Source organism: Manis pentadactyla, chromosome 3, assembly GCF_030020395.1.
Source record: "Manis pentadactyla isolate mManPen7 chromosome 3, mManPen7.hap1, whole genome shotgun sequence".
Taxonomy (NCBI): domain Eukaryota; kingdom Metazoa; phylum Chordata; class Mammalia; order Pholidota; family Manidae; genus Manis; species Manis pentadactyla.
The window spans coordinates 37,017,497-37,029,513 of NC_080021.1; the positions used below are offsets into that span (position 1 = coordinate 37,017,497).

The following is a 12,017-nucleotide window of genomic DNA, read 5'->3' on the forward strand; positions in this document are numbered from 1 at the left end:
ATTGCCTCCAACAACATTAGAAGGTAGTTGCTATGATCTCCAGTTTGTGGATGAGAGAACAGTGACGTAACAAAAGGCTAGATGCACTTGCCTAAATGCAAACCAAAAGATAACATAAAGATAGAAAATAAAGCCCAGTCCTGACTGAATCATTCTATTTCAAATTCTTATAATAAAACCGAATTTCCTTTCTTTTCTGACTTATTTTGTTTTGATTTTGAAACAGTTTCCAAAAGACACCACAATAATCAGAATTTTGTGTCTTTTTTAAGACATACCAACAGTTAAATTAGGAGCAAAATTAGAAGCATATCTCTGGGTTTGAGAAAAGATTTCAAGGCATTTAATTCTGCTTCTTTCACCAAGATTCCATCCTATTCCTCATATTTCTCATGACGTTTGTATTGTCTAATTCAAAGTTATAAATAGTTAAAGGATTCAGACTTTTCCACTGCTATAAGGAAATAGAAAATAGGTCCTAGGAGAACAGTGGCCCAATTCAACTATCATCAGACAGACACTGTTCAAGACAGTCAATCTAAAACCCAAAGGAAAGCAGACCTTAAAAGCAGAGTATCATTCAATCATATGTGTCATCTTTCTCTCTCTCCAAAAACCAGTCTCAAATCTAAGCTGTCTTACTTTTTGTGTGGAGAATTTCCAAAGGAGGAAGTGTTTAAATAGGGAGTGTGTTATTGTCACCTGTCTGCATAACCCTAGGTGGATAATTCTCTAGCAGATGGGGAAAGGATTACCTAGGCATGCTGAAGGGACTAACCAGGTACTCTACAAATAGATTTACTTCCTTTGCCCTCTCACCTGTCCCACCTATTTTAAACCCAAAATATCAAGGTAATGGAAGATTTTTTTCAAGTAGATATTACTTCATAAGCTAAAGACTTCGTTTAAAAGGAGTAGTACTTTGAAATAAATTAATCCTTTATGGCAAAAAGTTTTCTATCTTCTATAATGATCTCAAACAGGCAATTCAGATTTCTGAAATGAGTTGTCTAAAATTCATGGCAAGTTAAACCTAATCTTCACCTATAAGTTTATACATTAAACTTGCTATAAAAACATACTTCTTTATTTTTTTAATGGAGGTGGAATTCAAGTAATATACAAGTAACCATTTTAAAGTGTACAATTCAGTGGCATGTACTACACTCACAATGCTGTGCACACCAATTCCCTCGCTTCAGAACTTATCACTCTGAGATCACCCTAGAAGAATACCCTACAAAGGTATTCTTAATAATCACTCCCCCATTCCCTTATTGTCCCAACTCCTGGCAACTATTAAGCTGCTTTCTGTCTCTATGAATTCTGGAAATTTTACATAGGAATAGTAAAATATGTTTTTCATTGCAATTTGCATATTTCATTAATTCATGTATTTTAGCATGAAATATCTGATAAAATCTATAAGGATTCAGCTTCATACAAATGAAGATTTGCATTTGTAAAGTGAAATTTATTTTTAATGTCACTTCCTACTATATACTTCACTACTATCTTTAAGACATTCCTTTTATGCAACGCTTTTGGAGTAACAAGGTTGTGATGAGGTATAAAAGATAAAAAATTCAAAAATTTCATTTACATAAAGTTTAAAAAAAACTACAGAGTTTCTAAGGATATATAGAAGATACATACCTATTCTTCAGTTACTTATCCCTTTATATGGGCATATAAAATGGATATGCACAATATTTACAAACTCATCATTAAAAATAGAGCCAGAAAAAAATTAAAACAAAGTAACTTAGGAAACATTGCAACAATAAATTAACCATAGGCCCTGATGTAAAATAAAGTATGATTGTCAAGAAGAATCAGTATGTTCTGAAAGAAAGAATTCTGAGCCATTTCTCACTTATAAAAAGTTGAAGTCTATACTTTTCCTTAACATTCTATGAAAAAACTGACCAAAGACTACAAATCAATCTAAAAATATTGAGAGAGTTATAAGAGTAATTATCTGAAGAAGGAAACTATTAGATTGTGGAAGTGAGCAAATTTTAAAAAGAATCATAAAAGGAGGGCTGTCTCTGAAAAGGCCAACATATAGTCTGAGTGTCATTAACTTGAGCTTATACAAATCTTCTCACTTAGTGTATATTAATTTAATGCATATTAATGGTACTAATTAATGTATTATTAATATATTAATAGTGCATTGATGTAATTATTAATTTACATTAATTGTATGTTAAATAATTGTAAATTAATCAATCACTGGTTAATGTATATTAACGGCACTTTCATAGTTATGCACTAGAATAATAAGCAGCAGCACAATTCAAGCATGGAGAGGAAATAAACTGCATGAATTTTTAAAAGTCATCAACAGCCTTGAGCATGAAAGTTTAAGTGACAATTTGCATTATACATACATTTATAATTGAGAAAATATCAATCCAAGAACTGACAGAAATATATTAGGAGGGTCAGCTCACATACTATACAAATTATCTTTTTTCTCAGGCATTAGGACTCTCATGATTTTGTGAGTCATGGGCCCAGGTAAAATCTCAACAAAACCAAAAATCCCCAAAAGTAAAATGGAAGGATACAAGAATTATAATGTTGCCTTGTGACTTCTTAGGAGTTTTCACAAAGGGTGATACATGTGGACACATATTTTCTCAACCTCTACATCATCACAACAAACTGAAATTGTCTCTAGTTGGCAGAAATATGGTTAAATATAAAGGGAAATACTATATCCAGAAGGGTATCTTGCTTATGTTTTCCTGCATGCAAAGAATAAAATTAAAATGAAGTTTCATGAGGGTCACATTCATGTCTATCTCATTCACTGTTGTATTCTCAATGACTAGTATATGGATGACCTGGGGTCAGAACATGACATATATTTCTTAAATAGATGATTGAAGTTTAAATTGGTAAAAGTATTTTTGAGAAAAATTTTACCAATAGATTTTAAGAATCTTAAAATTTTTCTTTTTCCTTTCATGTTGTAATTTTACCTCTGGAAGTTATGCCAACAAAAGAATTTTGTCCTAACAAAATATGTAAATTTATATTCAAGGATTTCCATGGCATCATTATTTATAATAATATAAATCATAAACAAGCAAGATATCCCGTAAAAGTAAACTAAATTAAAATGGAGTAGTAAATAGCTATTGCAACCATTTTAAGAGGAAATTTTAAAGAAAAAATGTTTAAGGAAACAAGTACACAATGTATTACTAAATGAAAAGCAGGTTTCAAAAAAGCATACACAACTTTATTACAGTTTTGTTTAAAAAATTTATATGTATGTGAATGGTTATATTTTAGAGGCAGGATCATAGATGGTTTTTATTTTTATTTATTTACCTATAATTTCCATATTTACCACAACAGATTTGCTTTATATTTATAAACATATTCCTGGAACATACCCTTTCCAAATCATAAGAACATGATAAAAATTGTGTACATTTAAAATTATAATTACATGGATTTTAAATCAACATTATTTATAAATATAAATGGTATAACTTTATACCACTATATATACATTTAAAAGTAAAGCTTTTAAGTTTATATTTCCCCAAATTTAACAGTTTTATCTTTCTACTATATTCATTTTGAACCATGAGGAAAAATAGTTGTACTGAAATTTGTCTACGTGCCTGCACTATGCTCCTCACCCTTCCCTCCTAGTCCAATTTCTTATGAGGTCTTGGGATTTCAAACATGGTAACAAAATGGTACTTACTTATTATGGAAGTCTAACTTCCACTGCCTTCTCTACCAAATGAAGCCAACTACAGGCACACACCGATTATTTGTGTATTGGCATCTTCCAGCCTTCCTGAGCACTACTTAAAGATGGAGTATTTAAACAGATCCATGATCATTAAAAGCAAGACAAAACAAAACAAGAAACAGTAGCTAACACTTATTAGCACTTTATAAAGTGGTGGAAGAAAATACATATACATTTGTAACCATAAATGACAACATCTATGCTGTCAATATACGTAAGGGAATAAGTAGAAAGATGCTACTTATTGTGGAAAATGGAAAAAAGACCACTGTCCTCAAATGAAAAAGTTCACTCTGTTTATGAAAGAGAAAGAAAAAGAAAATGATAAAGAGAAGAAATTCATTTTAGTAAGACATTTACAATCTCCTAATAGTATCCCATCTTCTTTCTTGCGTAACGTTTGTTACTGTCACCTTTGTGATAAAAATACTCCCAGAACAGACATTTCTAATAACTACTTCAATAATTTTTAATGTTTATTTTACTTATACTCTCTATATCTCCTTTTAATTAATGAAAATTCTTCAGTAAAAAATCAAACACCCACCTGCCCCCAAAAACAAAAGGAGAAATTTCATAGCTGATTTAACAAAAAGCTTCTCTATTGCTTTTAAAACAGCAGCCCAAGAATAGTTTAGCTTTTAATTATAACATTTTTTTATCCAAAATTCAATGTCTGGATTTTGAGAATCTGAATAGTTTTTAATATTCATAAAATTTCAAGTTTCTTAACTTACCAGCATTATTATAAATATTAACCTGCATGTTTCTAAAATATAACTGGGTAAATTAAACTATTTAAATATTTTAAACAATTTTAAAAGGGGATCACAACTGAAGAAATTAAAGAAGAAGTCAGGGCTTATATTTGCAAAGCTCTTCTAATATGGACATAAAATGAAAACTGAATTTTTTACTTTTATCATAAAATGTTCAAATTATGGATCACTTAACATGAAATCACCCAGTGTACTCAGTAATCTGTTTGTTATCTATTTCCCCATTTACTTAGTTCTGTCTCATATTCAGAGCAATATTCAAACCCTAATAATTACTATGAAATTTACTCCAAACTTCTTTAAATTTGAAAAGCAGGGAAGAATATATAAATATTTCTTTCATCATAAATATGCCATTTTTGTATAGTACAGCATTTTTATTTATCTTAAAAGACTATGACAAATTATAGTCATTTTAAAGTATTGAGGGAAAATCATGACCTTGAATTTTGGAATAATATTACTAAGGTAAAAAAAAGGTTTTATATATCTTCACAACTTCTAACTCTCATTAAATTCCAGAAAGTTTAACTCTAATAAAGAAACACTATACTGAATATTTAATATTGAATTTCAATTAATTAAAATTACTAAGAATGAGAAAGTTGGTGGTCAAAAACTCAATTGTACCATAAGAGTTTTGTTTACAAAAACAAAAAAAACCTTAGCATCACATAGTAAAAATACTACTTAATATTCCAAAAACAGAAAACAACTTAGTGATTACATACTGAAAGTTGTCCAGATAAGAACTGTGGAACATCCCTTAACATGCCTGGACTCATGGGAGAGGTAACAGATATAGAAGGACGATCCATTTTCTGAGATTCAAATGAGCTAGAACCTGAAATGGCAATTATACATAAAGAATAATAATGAGGGTTCTTCATTAGTATTTAATAATATATGCCATATATCTTTTAAATTATTTATTTAAAATGTTCATAAAATGTCATTACATAGATCATTTTCTTAGCCACAGTGCCCCAAATGTTCTCAGAGCTTATTTTGAAGCAGAAATGCAGCTTAGGGGATCTCTTAAGACCAAGGGTGAATCGTTTTCTGAGCCAATTATAGTAGAGACAGATCTCTAACTCAGGACCTAGTTACTTTGTTATGTGTACGAAATTTATATCTTATAATAACATATTAAGAAACTTTTAAAAGCAAAACCTAAAATCAATAAAGCAGCTTGAAGATGGGCTAAACTTGTAATGCTAAAAACATGTATGTATGGATGGGAATCTGCAAGAATGAACAGGAATAGTTTTTACAGTATTTATATGTAGAAAGAATAATGGCTTTATAGTAAGAAATAAGCTGTTTTCTACATATTAAGTTTCAAGTAACAGGAAGATACTTAACAACATATTCTTTAAACATCCAGGGATGATGGAACAATGACAGGTCATTTTGATTATGTAAACTTAAGAGTCATATGATAATTAAAACCACAAGAAGAGAATTAATTGAGGAATTAAGGATAGAAAGTTAAGAACTGCGCCTTGGAGAAACCTATTCTTCAACCTTTAGAATAAAGGACTGAATCTAATTGGACAAATGACATCTCGCTCCACAGGAACAGTTTTAAAATTGTAGACGAGGGGATTTTTAAATAGTTAAAATAAGATAAAGGGTTACATCCTGCTCACACAGTATCCGAATGATGTTATGTAAGTGAATAACAATTTAACCTACTTCCTAGGACTTTTGTAAGAAATAAATGTGATAATGTAGGTACAACATCAAGCACAGTTCTAGGCACTCAATAAAATAGGAGCAATGATGATGATGATATCAGTATACATAATAATGGCCATTATATTTGTATTTATTTATTATGTTGTAGTTTATGTGATTCTGATGTCATTTTCGATAAGGTGATTGAGCACCTCACCAAAGATACTAATGAAATAGGTCATTTGACCATATTTTAAAGTATAGAACCATGCCATTCCAAAAGGATTGCACTACTCTGGTAAAGATTTTAAAGAAACGTACACTCATAACTGTAATATAAAAGTCAAATATCTCTTTTAATAGTGTATTCTTAGTTATTGTGTGTAGAGAATCTGACCACTTCTTACCACCTTCATTGCTACCACCATGATCTAAGTCACCAAACAAAATACGAAATACTAAAACAGTTCCCTCACTGGTCCCTCTGCTTTCACCCTTGAATCCATTTAAACTATTTTCAACATAGTAACCAGATTTTAAAACATAAATCCGTCCTCAAAGCCATCATCTGCAGCTACTGATTTCCCTCAGAGTAAAGGCCAAAGTCTTCTCAGCAGCTTATAAAGTCTATGCAGTTTGACTCTCCGCCACTCCCGTATCCTCCTTCCCACTCCTCCCCTGCACTGGCCTCCTTGCTTTTCCTTAAATGCATCTTAGGCTTTCCTGCCTTAGAGCCACTCCACAGCCTGGTCTCTGCACCTGCAAAGCTTCCCCCCCCCAGACAGCTACTCTTCCAAATCTTTGTTCCAATCTTTTCCTTCTCAATATGGTCTTAACTGATCAACAGTTTGAACTGCAACTGTCCTCCTCTCTTCTTTTACAGTAGCCCTTACTCTCGATCAATCAAGAAACATAGTTCATTGGAAAAAAATACATTTGTTTAACATCTGAAATAGCATTCAAACACAAGTAATAAAAAGTATTTATGCATTTAACATTAAACTTATATGTCTATGTTCCATTACTACTCAGATGTTAAATTAGAACTACTATCCCATTTTCTAAAAATGTTAATTAGAATATATGTAATTATTCACTAGATTGTCCCAAGCATTTCCCACCACTTATTGAAGGTTAGGTTACAAAGTAATATATAATTAAATTAGGGGAAATTATGATGGGGGGTAATTTTGGGAGCAATGTGTATGTTCATTATTTTTTACTGTGATGATAGTTTCATCTGTAAGTCAAAACTTAGCCTTTTGTATTCTTTAAATATGTACAGATATTTGTGTATGTCTTAATAAAGCTATCTAAAAATACATGGTAGTTACACAATATGGCTTAAAAAAGCATCTAAAATACTGTAGAATTTTGTACTTTTTCCTACAATGTCATGAAATAATACTAAAATTTCCATCTTTACCTGAGTATATAATTGATAACAAGATTATTATATTTCTTACTTCATATTAATAGATAAAATACTTCTTGAACCCTGATGAACGGCATTAGTAATATTTCTTCTAGAACAAATGAAACTTACTAGATTCCAGTTGTACATGTGTGCTATCAGGTATTCTAGGTATATCTCTGAAATGATAGGAAAAGAAAACAAGACATTGTTTCAACAATTAATGCAATTGCTATTTGGATTATTATTGACCTAAATTATAACAGGACAGTTATGAAATGACAAAACTGTACATGATAGTGGTATTATATAAATAAGAAAAGAACAAGCCATAGCTTTTTATTGCTAACAAAAATATTCTGAGCTAACCCCAACTACTTAAAATAAATAATTCATATGCATTTATAGCAGATTTGTAAAAACATACACTTTATTTACTCTGTGCCTCACTATGCAATTACCCATTCTAATACATGTTTTATGATACATAATTCTATTATACTCTTTTTACCTGTTGTTCTAAATCTGAAATGCAAATAAAATATCAACAGAAGAAAAATTTTTTAATCCAGATTTTGATTGAAATTTTTAAAATGTAATAAATCCATTGAAAAAAATGCAAACATTACTTCTGGGACTTACAAAATTCCCTTGTAACTTCATTTATACCAAAACTATGTACATTGTTCTTTAAGATTTTCCAGGAGGGGTAGGCATTAATGGTTAAGATCATTCAAAAAGTTATATACAAGAATATTTAAAATATTAAACAAAATTATGATTAGAAGATCCTTCATACTAAGAAATATATTTGACTAACACACTAATCTGATACACTGCAGTTTGACCATACTACAAAAACCATGAAAAGACAAAATGAAAAATATAGAATTTCATGTGCCAGATTCATTACTTTGAAAGGAAGATTTTAATAAAACTAAGTTACCAACTTAAGTCATTTTCTCTTTTCATTTCTGATATTGTCTGATCATTTCCTACACAAATGAGTGAAAACTGGGCTTTAGTATTCTACAACAAAGTAGAATCCCTGTAGCCTATACCCTCAAATATTCTTACTCCAAACATGCATGTAATAATTTGCTATTAGTTTATATTTTTCTATTGCTTTTATTTAGTTATATATCTTTTATATTGGTTTAGAATATAAGCTTCTATAGAGGAAACACTGCTGTGATTATTTATGAGTAATTCTCATAATACGGACAAAAAGAATTATAGTTATTGCCAACCTTTGGGAATTGTTCATTAAACCCATAGGTAACAAATTGCAAACATCAAAGAGTAGTTGGTGCTTGTTTATTTTTGTTTGTTTCCTTAAAGATTATGTTTTTCCTTAAATTGTTCTATCAACAAATAGCATGTCCTTATGCCCTTCCTTTCCCATATTGAAATCTCCATTTTGAAAAAATATGTAAAATTCACTGACTGTCATTTCTACCATGGAGAAGTTCATAGTTCATGAAACTTCTTTTAAAAGTAATCTTTACTATAGTCCCCTCCTCATACTAATGCCCCCATCTATTAAGCTACTAAGATAATAAAAATAATAAACACTAAATATTTCTTTTTCTATACTTAACTATGTATTCTAACATATTTAAATAAAGAGAGTCATGATTTTGGGTAAGGTGCTTTTAGTGGAGAAGGAGAAAAACATTTCCCTGAAAATAATTTATTTTTACAAACAATTAGACTTTTTTGGATCACACATTACAAATTATTTAATAGTAGTCAACTTTATGCATATATAAAGTACTCAAACCAACTCACCCAATAGGTCTTGAAACAACAAGCTCCACTTGTGGTTCAGGTTTGGATTCAAAAATGATATTATATACTTCTTCAAATGTGGCTCCTTGCAATAACCTTCCATTCCATTCTAACACTTCATCACCTATAGTATATACATCCATAAGGATAAGCTTAGAAGAACCAGTAATCCTGTAAAATATACTCAAAACAAGAACGATCTTCAACAGTAACAAACTCCATAGCATAAAATCACCATCATGGAATGAGATGCATTTTAAGAACAGCATCAGACGCAAAAAATTTGATGACTAGGGTGATTAATATATTTTACCTAAAAGGTCAGGGGTCAAAGGGAAAAACTTACAAATAAAAGTTATCTCTGTGATTTCTGAATAGAAATTCTAATTCTAGAAACAATCACCAGCGGTCGCCTCTTTGAAGGTTTTATGACACTGTATTGTGGGTTTCTCAATATATATATGCAACTGAGCATCTTGTCTAAACTCTCTTGTAAAAAGCTTAATACTTAGCATCTTTTTGAAACCTCTCCAAGGCACACAAGGATCTCTCCAATAGTATCCATTACCAAAGAGATAAGGAGTAACACATTTTAGGAAATATGTATTTATCCATGCAGTTTTGTCTCTTACGTTGTTGGGACTTTTTCAAAAGAAAAATGAAAACTTATGGGAAACAAAATAACACTAGATATAAAATGGGAATATCTATCACAAAGAAATAAGATCATAAATATAAAAATCTTTTTATCTAATGTAACTCAAGAAATTATTACAACTTTCTATCAATAAGTAAAGATTTATATTTAAGTTAAATGAACTCTTTGTTACTGTTCAAATCACTTCTAAATGAGAATAACTTTTTTATAACTACTCAAGTTAACAGTTTAAATGTAAATAATCAAAGAAACTTACCTGGTCTAAGATGTCCTACAGTATCAGCTAAACTTCCTTTTTTTACTTTGGTAATAAATGCACAGAGCCGACCTGATTCAGTCATCTTTCCTCCTACAACCTGTTTAAAAGAGGAAAATGTTAAAACAAGCATATTGTTCAAATGAACATAGCTGGAGATTCAAGTAAAAAATAACTAGACAATGTGCAGCCTTTAAAACTATAATTTAATATACTAAAAATAATTTTTAAAATAATACAGTGTTATTATTAGGAAGTGAGTACATGTCCCAAGAACAGACTCATTTTACATATTCCAAATGTTTTGCAATTTAATTCACTATTTCTTGAAAATATTATTTACCTTAGAAACAATTTAACAATTTGTAAATTACAGACTTCTGACTTTTGTCATTTCTAAAAACATGTTATTATAGTACTGCATAATTATAGTAACATTTCTAGTTATAAATTTCAAGTATTATAATCATATACTTTTTTTTGCCTTTACTATAATTATGATAACCTACCAAAATCTCATTAGTTACTAATCTTTTAGTCACATTGGTAATGTGCATCATGATGAGAGATTTTTCCTGAGAAAATTACAAAATTTACTTAATTTCATCAGAATTAATATAAATGCTAAACTATTTGCATCCCAGTTTTTCTATTTTTATGTTTCTATTAATATTAATCTTTTAGAAAAAGAGGAAACAAATGTTAGCAATAATGTTGTATCTGTAAGACTGGCACCTCACAAACCTAATACTTTGATTCTGATCAGCTACCATTCAATTACTATATCAACTTCACAGCAAGTTAAGAAAACAACAGTAATTTCTTGACTAAAATGGTTTTTTCCTCTTTTAAATTGTGTGAAAGATATTTTAATTTTAAAAATTGTTGATAGATCTTATCTTTTGTATTTATTCCAAAATTGCAGTGAATTATACTCAACTGTAGTTCAGTTAATATTAACTAGTTATTCCATAGTTTGATTCTGAAAATTAAATGTATAGATACTATAGGCTGACATTCCTATATTAATATTAAAAAAAACCTTTCATAGCTTAATATATTTCAATAATAGTAATTATTCATACTGGCTATTATTATTATTGAAATCTTACACAGATCCATACTGGCTAAATGTTTGTATGTTGCTTTACTTAGTCTTATTACAACAACTCAGTACATGATATTATCTCCATTGCACAGATGAGGAATGAAGCTAAGAGTTTAATTGCTCAATGCCATGTTGTTAGTAATTGCTGTAACTAGAATTCAAGCCAAGACTTCCTAACCTTTATTGTACTAAAATACTATACTGGGTAGATCTGGACTTAAATCTCACCTTCATCACCATCTTTGTGGCAGTAAATTACAACATTTCTCTAAGCCTATTTCTCATCTGTTGTGTTAAATAAGATGGTAGATATAAAATACTCACATGAGTGGCAGCGACATGGCAGACACCCAATAAATGTTAGTTGCCCAGTTCCGCTTACACCCAAAGTTTTCTAATATTTCTCACTATATTTACAGAACAACTTTTATGGCAATGGTTTACCTTAAAACATTTCCTCTTTTCTCATTTCAGTTTTTAATTCACCATAGAGGTACACACTACACACACACACACACTCACACACACAAAACAGAGTTCTAACTGG

At 30.0% G+C, this 12,017-nt stretch overlaps 1 protein-coding gene across 43 annotated transcripts in view; it reads right to left on the minus strand.

Annotated features, from left to right (window-relative positions):
• Positions 1-12,017, minus strand: part of RIMS2 (regulating synaptic membrane exocytosis 2) — a 578,477-nt gene that overhangs the window by 268,599 nt on the left and 297,861 nt on the right. For all 43 annotated transcript variants that reach the window (XM_036876382.2, XM_036876388.2, XM_036876380.2 and 40 more), the window contains 4 exons: positions 10,363-10,462; positions 9,449-9,572; positions 7,790-7,836; positions 5,295-5,407 (listed from right to left, as the gene is read on the minus strand). In XM_036876382.2, the coding sequence (XP_036732277.2) occupies positions 5,295-5,407; positions 7,790-7,836; positions 9,449-9,572; positions 10,363-10,462 (384 nt within the window). The remainder of the gene's footprint in view (positions 1-5,294; positions 5,408-7,789; positions 7,837-9,448; positions 9,573-10,362; positions 10,463-12,017) is intronic.